Below are 13,515 nucleotides of genomic sequence, written 5' to 3'. Positions count from 1 at the left end.
TGCCCTGCTCCTAGACACCATGTGTACTTTTGGACAAGTTATGTAACCTTTGCCTCAGTATCCCTAGCATTAAAACAAAGTTAATCACGCTTACTTACCTCTCTCCCTTGAATGTTGTGAGACTAAATTCATTAATGCTCATCAATGTCTTTGAAATCCTCATGTAAACAATGCAAAGTATGATAATTACTATATTATTATAATAATTAACATTAACACCACCTCTGCAAGGAGTGTTTAGAAAAGCATGCATGAAAGAATTTTTTAAAAACCAGTGAAGCTTGTACAAACTGTGTTACAAAGTGTAGTACAGAAGAAAATGGAGCAGTTAAAGAAAAGTATCTCTTCAAACAGGTACATGTTCTGCCTGCCAAACTCAAACACTTGTCTCTGGTCCTCTGAACTGAATTGCTCCTAGAAGAGAAAACTGTTTGCATGCTCTTGTATGATATTTGCATGCTCTTGTGGGCTGCTCTTCTTTTGTCACCAGTAGCTAGATTAGGGACTGGGCTGATCTGTCTACAATTTCTAATGTGTTAGGCAAAAGGCAGGGCAGAGGATACCTTAGAGACTATTTCATTCAGAGAGGCCTGAGCAAGTTAGTCTCTAAGGTGCCCCCTGTGCCCTGCTTTCTGTCTGTGCTTCTCTGAATGAGTGCCATCCTGCCCTGTCTTCTGCCTGATTTCAGGCTAAAATGGCAAACTACCTCTTTCTAATATGATGAAAGTCCAATTAATCATTAAAGGAAGGGGAGAAAAAGCAAGAAGCTGAGCTATAGTTGTCTTGGAGATTATCTCATTTTGTGGGTGCTCCATGAAGTAGATTTCTTCGTACATGTTGGCTGGAAGATGACTATAGTTGGGCACAGCCAGTAATCTCTCCCTCTGCTGCACATTTCTGCTTATGTTAGTAATGAAATTAAATGAACTTATGAATTTTAAAATAGCAAAATCCTGTCATACATTCCACAGAGCATCATCTGACTTCAGCTTGTACTTGAAAGCCTCAGAGGCTAAGGTTCTCTTTCAAACCTTCCCCTTAACCCCCTTAGGCATCCCAGTCCCCATCATTGCATTCCTTTCTTGCAGGTTAGGCACTGATCTTCACTGTCTGAAGCTCTGCTTCAGAGGAACTTGCTGCAAAAGTTTTGACTTTGTCTTCTGCCTTTTAATGCTTCTCTCTCCTGAATTTTAAAAAGTGACATCTCTGAGATTTTCTGACAAGAATTGGACAAAGTTCCCATCCCCTGGGTACAACAGTGCCAACTGAGGCACCAGCTCCATGCAGCGTTCTTATAAAGCAGGAGGAGAAATGTCTAGTTGTAGTTCAAGCCAAAGAAGGAAGTGAAACTTCAGGGTCATATGAAGTGCTTGACAATATTAAAGTACAAAACTGTTTGTTCCAGGAGAGGAAGATGAGGAGGAGCCTGAGATGCCTGTGGGTCCTCGGCCACGCCCAATGTCTGAACTGCATCTCAAGGAAAAAGCTGTGCCCATGCCAGATGCCAGTGCTTTCTTTATCTTCAGCCCAAGCAACAGGTATTTGAGAAGCAGCTCTGCTGCAGTTTTCCAACCAGAAAACACAGGACATCTTTGTAACAAGCCCCAAAGACCATGTGGTACAAAGCTTCATATCTTCTGTTCATGACATGACCATCCAGTGACGTTCATGCCTGTACAACTCCCCAGTTGCAACCCCAGATGGGAAACCCTGCTCTACAGACCTCTGTAACAGTATCAGTATCAATACCATTATCCTGCCTAGCAGGAGTCAACTTTGAGAGATAAATCTTAAGTGCTTTTGAAGTAAGGAACACAGAGGCGAGCAGGCCACTGGAATGTCCCAAAATATGTAGGCCTTATTGTAAGCAGACCCTGTGTGGCCACCAAAGCACAAGAAAGGTTTTTCTTGTTCAGTGGCTTCCCAAAGACTGCACACAATAGCAGTCCTTGTGTTCATTCCTCCCACCTACAAAATAGGATGCAGAAAAGGGGACAGGTAGAAGGACAATCCGTGGCTCCACAGGAGTGGATTGCTGGGGAGAGCATTCTTCTCCATTCTTCTTTGATGTACCTTCTGGGGGAATCAGAGCTCTGCATCTCTCTATATATAGAGCTTGGGCATTACGGACCACATTCTAGTCCTTGGGAGGTATACTACAAATCTGACTAGTCCATATGCTATGAATAAACTTCTAACAAGTTGAAGAGGAAGCAGGGCACTACCTAAAAAATGGGGTCTGGAGTTGGCAATGACCACATACAGATGTTCATTTCTACTGGTAAAAATTTCTCAGAAAGAAGTTCTTAGCTAATAAGAATTTCTCAGCTGCTCGCTGAGCTATTCCCATCCTTACTTAACAGCTTACACTCTCCCCTGCCTGCCTGGTTAGGCAGCCCCCTGGTTTTTAAACGGTCTCATGTGCAGCCCATCTGGGTTACATATGGGATGATTTAAAGCCAGAGACTCAGGGAAGTGGGGCTGAGGACTGCTTCCCTGTCCCTGGGTCCCCACTCCTTAGTTTTTAAATTGCTGCATGTTCTTCCCAGCTGGGCAGCACATGCAACATGTAAAACCCACAGGACCATAAACTGGAGTGAGGATACCTTCCCCAGCCCAAGTTTCTGGCCCCTGGAGCATTGCAGTCCCCACCAGATAAGTGACTGGGTCATCATTTAAAACCCAGAGGCCAGAAACTGGAGTTGGGGACAGCCTTCCAGAGCCTGATTCCCAGTCTCCAGGAATCTCCCATGGCTACAAGGCTACCAGAGCCTGGGTAGAAGGGATGAGGGAGGATCATCCTTCTGCCATGGGAGAATGTTATCCCTGCCGTTTTATGCCTTCCAGTGGAATGTGAGGAATGCACCAGGTGGGGGCTGTTCCCATATTGCAGGGATCCTCTCAGAGCACTGACTGCATTCCTGCCCAGAAACACTCCCAGAGGAGCAGTGCTCACAGGAAAATGGTCCCTCCACCTCCTGCCATCCAGTTGATTGGCAGGACAGACAAGAGGGGCATTCTCCCATGTCTGGAACCCTGGAAAAGCTCCAGCTCTGAGTGCACCTGCTTCTTCCTGCAGGTGCAGGGTAGAGGAGTGCATTGGGCAGGGACTTTTACCCCAAGTTGATTGTGGGGAAGGGGTATTCCCCTGAGGCAGGAGAGAATTCTCCTCAGGCATTAGACACCTAGTATCCCACAGTCCTCTGCTCTCCCTCACTTAGAAATTGAAGGAGGGAGAGCAGAGGACTGTGGGATACTGGTGTCTCTTTCTCCCAAGAGAAATATATAGATGTTCAAATTAAATCAGGAGAAAGATCCTCCTCATAAGTAACCAATTTAACTTCTTGCAAAAGAGACATTTGTCTTCTGCATGAAAGCTGTTGAAGGTCTGTACTCTGTCCTTTTTGTGCTGGAAGAAAAGTGTTTCTTCTGGCACAAATGGAACATCTCTGCTTGGCCAATGAGATCTGAAGCCTTAATCTGTCTGTCAGTAGCCCTGTCCCATTCCTGATCAGGAGCTACTGAAATGCATTACTATGTGAAGGCTGTGCAGTGGCCAGCCATGTATGGAATAAGCTTACCAGTGTCCTGAGACCATCATAGACCACTGATAAATCGTCTGGTGCCAACTATTGCCACTTCTTAGGAATCTGCCACTGCCGCCAGATATCACTGAGAGTTTTTGTCACTGATATCAGTCAGATCAGGATTGGGTCTACTGGGCTGACATTATCACCTAGAGATGAAAACCTACCTCTATCCTTAACAATTCCCATTTATTCTCTGCACCACTCCCTGCTAGATGGAAAAGTCAGCAGTTGTGGCCAGAAGTATTTTTGCCTATATTAAAAAATGCCATCTACTTGAGATAGTGCGGGAATTTGCGAGTGTAATTAGCAGATGGGTTTCCTGATGTGATGCAGAAATAACAAAAATATCAGAGCAAAGAATGGGTCCATCTGGCTTTCAAGAGAATGTGCAGGGTTTCCTTTTTGGGCTCAGCTGTATCTTACACATGTAACTGAAGAGTAAGAGCAAGCTCAAATTTGCCTAGGTGTAAAAGAAAAAGGGCTATGAGAAGCCTCATACCCTCTCATAGCCCATTGCAGGGGTGGGAGCAGCATGGTCCTCATATTCTCCCAACTATGCTACTGGGTCCTAGGCTACCACAAATAGAAATGCATGCTGCCTCCTTTCCAGGATGTAACAAGTGAACGTGCTTCCCAGTGCTTTGTGAAGCACCGCACTGCCAGAGGCACAATGCCTCACAGGGCAGTCCACACAGGAGGCTCTATCATAAGGGCACATTTGAACCCTAGGCCAGTCTTTCCATGGCAGGACTGATGTAAGTACCCTGTAAAAAGGGATATAGTAGACAGTATGGTAATGGGAGTCAAGACTCTTGAGTTCTGATCCTGGCTTTAACTCAATGTTTTTTTCTTGAAGAAGTGACTTCACTTCCTCAATCACCTGTAAACTTGCTATAATAAATACTAGGGGCTCAGAAGCAAAAAAGGGACCTAAATAAAATGACAGAGTTTATCTACAGTGATGCGCAAGGGTGTTGCGTGACTACATGTCTCTTTCTATATGAAGTGCCTTGAGATGGGAAGAGCTATGGAGGTTCCAGTCAAACTAGGCAAGGGCACATTTCCACCGGCCTGAACTTGGTTTTGGTTCTTGCTGGGTAGGCTCCTGCTAATAGCAAGAAATGCCTTGTGTTATTTCTGAACTGTAGCAGATGGAAACTGTATTGTATGCCCCTAGATGCCCCTCCCCAGCTCCCTGTTCCTGTATGCTGCACTGGCTTAGCCATATGCAGACATTGCAATACCATCCTGGGGTCAGCTCAGTAATGTGCCTGGGGAAAAAAGCTGAAAGAACAGGTGAAGACTGATCCTAAATGGATTTCTATCTCATTTAGATCCCTTTGTTTGAAGCAAATGGTGTAGCTTCAGAGTGAAGCTATGGGACTTTGAATCTAATAGAAGTCGAACATACCAAGAGAGATTGTTGCCATCCTCTCACTGCCTCACTGAGATATCTGTCACACTCCTCCAAGATGCTGACTTTCTCCTGTGAGGCACTGAGGACGTGTGTACACCACGTTCCCAGTACTCTGACCCCACCCACCCATTCCTGCTTATACATGTCCCATACCAAACCTGGAAATGTGGCTTGAAACTCTTTCAGGGGCCTTCCCCGTGGCTGCTTTCAAGACAGAGATCACAAGAGCAGCCATGTGCGGGAAGGGAGAATGCATGCTCTCAGAACTGCTCCACTACCATGTTTCTAGATTTGGCATGTGAGTGAGAACAGGTGGGTGGGTGTGTTCAAGTGTACCCCGCACCCATGAGCACCAGGGATGTGGTCTAGACTCAGGGCAAGTGAGTCACTGGGAGCTCAAGAGTGCTTAATACCATGCAGACTCAGGCACAGCTGCAGGGCCTCCCTTTTTCCCATGCTGCTGGACCAGAGTGAATTATGCAGATCACTCCTCCAGGTACAGCCTCAGCCAGAAAAGAAGAAGGGATGTATTTCCCATCCCTGTGTTTTCTCTCCATGCTGGTTCTAATGAATAAGGTTTATGTCTTTCCTCTCTCTTGCAGGTTTCGTGTCCACTGCCATCGCATCGTTAATGATAACATTTTCACCAACCTGATCCTCTTTTTCATCTTGCTCAGCAGCATCTCTTTGGCAGCCGAGGACCCTGTCAGACACTACTCCTTTAGGAACCAAGTATGCCTCCCACTCTCCTTCCCTTACTACACATTAAGACTGTGGTTCAACCAGCTATTGAACCAAAGCTAGAAAAGACTGATGGCTGTGCAGAGACAGCTAGATCAGAAGTTTCTGGAGTGACTTTCTGCCCTATCTTATGCCTTATGTACGCTATATAAAAATCATTGGGCTTGCCCGGAACACAAATCAAGGCCTAATTTGGCCATATCATAACCCCTTAGTTGTGGGGTATGAGAGAAAATGTGAAGTAAAAAATAGGCTTTCTGTCAAAGAGGGGATTTGGGGTGTAGGGAGATCACAGCAGAAATGGAACCTAGAAACGTAGATAGTAATTCTTCATTTCTCCAAGTTCCTTTCAGAATTTCGGCTTTCCTGTCCCACCCCTGTTTTCACATGAGAAACCCTGGGCCTGACTCTGACCTCCATTGGGCACTTGTACATATGATGGGGGCTTAATCTCTATGGCCATGTGCAGACAAAAGAGGGGGTGTGTGTGCACGACACTTTAAAATGGGCTAAATGCTTCTGCACCACTTTACTGGTGTTGGTGTTTGCACGCCCTGGCAGCATATTGTAGGAAATTCAGCAGCATAATTCACCTTAAATGACTTGGGGCACAGAAAACTAAGGAGGAGGAGTTTTAGTTTGCTGCCCCTACAGCCACAGAGCAAGGCACCGGACTCTGTGTAGCTCCATGGCTCGGCAAGAAGCCCTGCAGGCAGCCTGGCAGCAGCCCAGGAAAGCAGGTTTTGCCCAAGAAAAGCAATGAACCTAATCTTCCCCACCCCCTACCCTCCCCAAGCCTGCCTGCCTGCCTGAGCTGCACTGGGGCCCGGTGCTTCCCTCTGTGGCTGCAATATCCTCCGAGACCCTCGAGCCAGGTGCCTGTGGGTAGGTGCCGCATGGGGAGGGAGGCCACCGCTGCTGTGGAGAGAAGCACCCTCGCAGCCCAGGGACCACTCTGTCCGCTAGCAGCTCACCCTCCCCTCCCCACTGCTGGGGAGGCAGGTAAGTCAGTGCGTTGTGTGCATGACACAGGGGTTTAATCTGCCCTGAATTGAAGTGGTGTTTTTAAAAACCCACCACTTCAGTATAGGGCCCCTGTTTCATCTACACACACCCTATGGTTTTATTTTATGCTCTCTAAATTGAAATGTTTGGTTTTTAATTGAAACCCATTTCAATTTTTCTTTCACATTATAGTGAGGGGCCTCCAGGGGCCTGATCCTTTTTTTGCTGAGCCTGCCTGCCTCTTCCCAGCTGGAGGGTAAGCTTCCAGTGGGGAAAGTGGCCTCTAGGAGGCCCTGGTTCTTCCCTCTGTGGCAGCAGTGCCCCTGGAGCCACCTAAGCAGGCTGCTAGTGGGCTGGGGACTGCCTCAGCTTGGAGGCAGCACCCAGCCAGATCCAACTCTTCCCTGAGCCCATTGGGGCTTCCAGCACCCCATGCACTGTCCCCACCACCTTCCTGCCACTGACAAATGGGCTGGCTTGCCCCTGGGGCAGCTCAGGGAGGCAGCAAGAGAGCAGCTGGGTGTGCTGGCAGCCAGAGAAGGCAGCAGGAATGGTGCATGGGGAGCTGGAAGCCTGTCAAGCCCAAGCTTCCCCAAGCCTGCCTGGGCTTCCAGCACCCAATGCACCATCCCCACCACCTTCTCCAGCCACCAGCACACCCAGCTACCCTCCTGCTGCCTCCCCCCACTGCCCCAGGGGCAAGCCAGCCCATTCCCGGGCGGACACCAGTTGCAGGAAGGCAGCAGGGAGAGTTCACAGGGTGCTGGAAGCCGCAGCAGGCTCAGGGAAGAGTTGGATCAGGTCGGCTTCTGTCTCTGAGCTGGAGCAACCCCTGGGACACTAGTAGCCCACCCAGGTGGTCTGGGGGGGTGCGCTGCTGCTGAGGGAAGGACTGTGGCCTCCCACAGCTCAGGGACTGCTCAGCCCCCTGGAAACTTGCCCGTCCCCGGCTGTGGGACAGCCAGGCAGGCTCCACAAAAAAAGAAAAAAAGATTGAGTCCCTGCCTTCCGCCAATTCTGCCTTCCACCAATGCCTGCAGTTGCCAGGTGCCTGCTGAAGGGAGAAGTGGTGAAGAGCCCAATCCTTTTTATCAGTGGATCTTGCCCACCTCTCCTGTGGCTGGGAGGTGAGCTGACAGCTGTATCATTGCAATTTACAGTCCTGCAAACATTGCGAACTCATTTGAAACCCCCAAACCTTGCGCATATGTATTGTATAATACTATTAAGCCACACAAAGGAAATTTTTGTCACATGTACAAGTGCCCATTGACACTGCTGTAAACCTCTTCAGGCCAGTGCAGTCACACTGGTACAAACTCAGTGTTATTGAAACTGGAGTCTGGTCATTAGCATTTGAATGCAGGGTGCAAAACTATCAACAGACTTTGAGATAATCCTCAACCAACATGTTAATGTCCTTTACTGAGCAGGCCTTAGAGGGCATTCAGCACAGAAATACATTCTTACCTGCTTTTCTAAAAATTCTTATTAACCCCCATAAAAATTTTCATAGCTCTTTTAGGTATGCCAAGAGCTGCCTCAATTACTTTGTGTCATCACAGAAATGAAGAGTCAGCAGTTGTGTATGAGATGTCTGGGATCTGCTCTCCAAAGAGGCATTATGGAGCTTTTCTAGTCTAGTTTTTGAAGAACTTGTAACACTTTGACAGTCGTTAATTTTTTTTTTAAATTGTTAAAATATCATGCAAGAGGATACTAACAAGAAATTTGAGTTTCAAATTCAACCTGCCTTTATACTTTGGTAGTATAACTGTGAGATTGTGCCCTGCCCTATGCATGAGGCTGGGAAGAAGATACAAGCAGCCTAACTCTTCTTGTTCACTCACACAGAGACAACACAGGCCGGTCTATGGCCTCTTTTGTGCATAAAGTGTCTTCAAGGCTAGTAATGTTATAAGCACTAACCTCCACAAAGTAGGCAGGAAGAGTGAGCTCTTGGGGAGTGACATGTTCAAGCAGTTGTTTCCACCTACTCTGAGTTCCACATACCACACCCAGAAATGCAGTAATGAAGACTACAGGGATTCCCTATATAGCCACTTATGAGAACCTCTTTCTCTAGTAGGTTTGAGAGCAGTGCCAGGGACACACCACAAGTGGGTTCACTGCTGCATTTCTGGGTTTTGTGTACAGAGGTGGAAGTGCTGAAGAGGAGCATGCCCAAAATGAAGCTAGTGATCTGCAGTCATTTCCATCAGGCACAGCTTTGTGCTTCTATATGGGTGTTGAAAACTTCTTCTGGGCCAGATTCACTGCCTTGTGCTGTTCTAGTGATGCAAAACAGCCATAAAAGCATTTTTATCATCTGATTTAATCAAGTTCACTGTGTCATTAGAATGATGCAAAGCAGCTGGAGAGTAACTGCAAATCTTGTCAACTGACTTTAACATTATTCCACAAAGGATTATAAATCCAAATCCTGCCTCAGACTGCATTAATTATGGCACATTAAATTTAGTACCTGTAATGGGTACTAACTTAATGCGCTGCGGTCAGCATGGGTGAACACTTTTTAAGTGACATTAATGCACATTAGACTAAATCTACTGCACATTAGTGCATTAGTATAGTTTTTGCCAGCCATACTAATGCACAGTAGAACTAGTAGATGCACCCACAAATAGGTGCAACTTCCCATGAAGTTTCTGAGACAAAATTTCAGCCATGACTTACTGTGCTTTAAGATATATGTTCAGTAATTAAACAGAAATACTTGTCTCTGTTTGACCTTTAGTATATTTGCAAAATATTCTGAGTTCCAATTTAATTTACGAGTTGTATCTAGATAGCTCCACTTGTTGCAGCAGTCATTCCATATTTATGTAGCATAATAATACATTTGAATCTAGACAAGTGTAAGTCACACCATCACTTATATCACACAGTAAAGTCTAGAGAAAGGAAATATGTACCAGAGGTGGAGTCCATCTCCTTGCCATTTGAAAGATAATCTCCTGTTGTATGTTTATTAGTGTTTTGTCCAGCCAAGATTCATATTTGCCATGTGATGGGGCTTCTACCACTTCCTTTGGGAAACTATTCAATTTAAGGTTTAATTCAACTAACAAGCCCAGGGAGAAACATTCTCGATTTGCACATGTAACTGTGTAGTTAAAAGAAAAGGGTTCAGAGACTCTGGCAGATTTGACTACATTATGAGTATTTCCCTATAGCAGAAATATAGAGGGTAAAACCTAACCCCTTGAAAGTTGATGGGAAAACTCCTGTTACCTCCAGTGGGATTGAGATTGATTCATAGTTAAAATATCCATGTCTCCTGACATTGCCTGCTTTGAAGGTCATTCTACATATCCATGTCTGCCATTGCCTCTTGTTTCAATCTAGACAAAAACTCTACGTTCAGTTTCTAAGCATACATTTGAGGCCATATACTGCTCGCCAGGGTAGGTGCCGAAGTAGACTCAAGTACTTCAGTGTGATTTTATTCCACCCTGCCTGAGTCTCTGATAAGCTGTCAATACAAAAGATGGACAGGTCATCCTCTTCCTCACTGCTTTCTTATGACATGGGCCACATACAAACATTCATTTCTAGTGGTGGAAGTTTTCTACCACTAGAACTGGTTCCAGGAGAGGGAGCAGTATAGGCATTCAGCCACTTCTCCCCACTCCTCATGCCTTCCTTAGAGCAGTGGTTACCGGAGCAGTGCAGCAAAGCCCCTTTCTGCTCCTCATACCAGGGATCACAATGTGAGAAGTGGGTGGGGAGCTGCAGCAGTTGCTTCTCCCCTCCCCTTCTGATCTACAGGAGGGAACAGAGCAAGTCTGTCCCATGCCCTCTCCAGACCAGGATGACCCCAGTCTGGGAAAGACAGGTTGCTTTTCCCTGCCATTCAACTTCTCTTGGGCTCAGGAAGAGATGAGCAGCAACTACTTCTCCTGCCTTCCTCAGGCTGGGGTGACCATGATTTCAGAGGGCACAGGAGGCATTTCCCCACTGCTTAAATCCTCCTGGTCTCTGGACAGAATCAAGCAGCAGGGAAGTATACAAGTACTTCTTCTCCCAGGAGTGACTTCTACTGGATTGGAGATAGCTTGTTTGTCTTCCAGAACCACCAGTTTTGTTCTGGAAGAAACTATGTGAATGTCTGTCCAGTCATGGTTTCTACTGGGAGAGCTGCAGTTCTCTTGATAGAAGCATAACACATATGCGTAGTTTTTAAGGCTAAGGTGACTGTGTTACACAGTTAGAAACATTAATGCTTTTCAGGAACTCAAAGAGGAATAGGATCATAGGTGGGTATAGGTATATGTAACCATTGTACCACTATCAAAAGGTACTGCTGTTACCATGCAACTGCTTGATTCTGTAGCAATACAAGTGTAACAAAACTGCTCCAATTTTAACTGCTTCATTCAGGATCAAAATTGGGGCAAGTTAGCTCATTGTATCACTGCATTATCATGCAGATGTAGCGGGTAGGTGGTAAGAGGTGCTATGCACTCCAAGTAGCAGCTCCCCCTTGCTTTTAAAGCCCCTAAAATGTACATTGGTCCATAATGTTAGATAACAAGTCAACTTCAGCTCCTAATAAAAGAAATAAGATCCTGGCCCCTGTTGTTCATTCTAATCCAGGACAAGTCAGGAGTGAGAGAAAGTAATCACAACCCTATATGCCTATTTGCAGTTTGTTTTTCTTCCATTGCAACTAGGCACAGAAGTTAATAAAAGGAACCCATATTTTTTTTGCCCCAAGAGACCAACCCTTCTTGTGTTCTAAGTCTAGAAGTATATTTGGGAAATCCTTGAATTGTCTGTTCTTTATAAAATTCAAAACAAAACAAAACAAAAACATGTTTTGCCTTCAAAGCCCTCACGGGATTGTCACTCGCAGAAAAGATTTCATTTGATATGCTTATTGTATCTTGTGCCAAGAACTTCATTGCATTCAACAGGGTGTTGTTACAGTACCATTTTTCATATATTTTGCTTGCCTCCTGTTAGCAGGCTTGTGCATTTTGATTTTGGACTATTTCCTGTTATAGTGGTCAGTCACTGATCTACACCCCACCCTTATTCCCTTTTGTTTTACAGATTCTCTTTTATTTTGATATAGTTTTTACTGTCATTTTCACCATTGAAATTGCTCTGAAGGTAAAGTGTCCATCTTCTCTACCATTACCTGTCACTCGTGAGCCTCCTAGTTATCTGCCGCTATCTGTTGCTAACACAAACACGCCTGTTTGTCTCTGGGTCACACTGAGTACCACTAACCCAATTGTGCTTATTTTTCAGATCCTAGGCAATGCAGACTATGTCTTCACTAGTATCTTTACATTAGAAATTATTCTTAAGGTAACCAATATGAGCAATACACTTCTCTCTTTCTCTCTTTTGTCTATGTATCACTTTAAATCCCTGTTATCTTCACAGACACTACTTTCTTTGGCTTTTATCTTATCAATAGTTGTCTAAAACTTAAACAAGTCTTCTGTTTAATTTTGATATAAAAATTACATTTTACTATAAGGCCAGTGTCAGTATGATGCTGTGTTGGGGACTCAATATAAAAGGGCATTCTTGTCAGGAGATATAAAAGATGGCTGAGGAAAAAGCCAGCTTCCTAAACATGTACCCCAATGGTTACCATTCTCTGCAGGATGTGCAAAGAACTCTGAGCCTGCCACCTTCTGTAGGCCAGACTCGTGTTAGCGTCAGCTGGTGTTATGCTTCTGAGGTCTTCTGAAGGCTTGCAAGGTGGCACTGTATGAACTGATGCCCCTCCTCCCAGGGGTCGAACTGATGCCCCTTCTGCATGCCGTAACTCAGTGTCAAGTTCTGAGTTCTTCCCAGTCATGAAACTGGGGTTTGAAGAAGCCAAACATCTATTATAGGTTACAGTTAGCCCAACTGAATAAGAGAAATCAGAAGTAAACAGGGACCAGTGGTGACGTGTAGGGGATGCACAGGGAGGCACGTGCACCCCCTGAGAGTGCTGGTGTACTCCCTGACAGCCAGCGCTCCCCAGTTAGGTGATGAGCAGGTGAGAGCATTAGTGCCCACCCCCCAGCGAGTGCCGGCCAAGGAGTGGGGGTACCAGGAGAAGCATCACTGACTTCCGGGTCAGCATGATCGGCTGCAGAGGGACCCCTCCAGTTGGCGAGATCAGCCATGGGGGATGCCCCTATGGTTGCTGACTGGCTGCTGGGTGAGCACATGCCCCGCTGTCTCAGGAGGCACCAGTCGCCCATGACAGAGATCCAGCATAGATTTCACTGTTGAGGGATGGAGGGAGAGCTTAGCGTACAGGTCACTTAAAGTATGAAGGACTGTAACTGAGATGGTTACTCATGATAGAAAATTACTGATTGAGAGAGTAAAACTGCCTGGCTGATTTACCCCCTTCTGATTTCCCAGGGAAACACTCTACCCATGAGGAAATGTAGCAAGAGAATGGTTTGACTGTGGAGAAAATAAAAATATGCTACCTCTTTCTTAACTCTCATTTCCCCAAATTGATAGTCTAATGTTTTAAATAACAGTAATCAAGCAAAGTTTCTGGCTCTCTAAATGCAGGGTTCAGTTGACAGCTTGTTTTTTGTCACAGCGAGCTGGTTCTGAGCTCTGGCAGGTAGCAGTATTTCTCCCTGGAGTTGCTAAGATTTTGTAGCTCAGACAGCTAATGCGATATCCCACCAAAAACTAAGGGGACAAGATGCTCCCTGAGTATTGTTCAGGACTGCACTTGTCTGTTTAGCTTCAAAGCACCACAGCCAC

General features: G+C 45.7%; 1 protein-coding gene across 3 annotated transcripts in view; it reads left to right on the top strand.

The window, feature by feature from the left end:
• Nucleotides 1-13,515, top strand: part of CACNA1C (calcium voltage-gated channel subunit alpha1 C) — a 651,860-nt gene that overhangs the window by 536,822 nt on the left and 101,523 nt on the right. For all 3 annotated transcript variants that reach the window (XM_019544553.1, XM_019544552.1, XM_019544551.1), the window contains 3 exons: nt 1,406-1,538; nt 5,610-5,739; nt 11,833-11,892. In XM_019544553.1, coding sequence (XP_019400098.1) covers nt 1,406-1,538; nt 5,610-5,739; nt 11,833-11,892 — 323 coding nt within the window. The remainder of the gene's footprint in view (nt 1-1,405; nt 1,539-5,609; nt 5,740-11,832; nt 11,893-13,515) is intronic.

Source organism: Crocodylus porosus, unplaced genomic scaffold, assembly GCF_001723895.1.
Source record: "Crocodylus porosus isolate Cpor-Errol unplaced genomic scaffold, CroPor_comp1, whole genome shotgun sequence".
NCBI classification, from domain to species: Eukaryota; Metazoa; Chordata; order Crocodylia; family Crocodylidae; genus Crocodylus; species Crocodylus porosus.
This window is presented reverse-complemented; position numbering and strand designations above follow the sequence as displayed.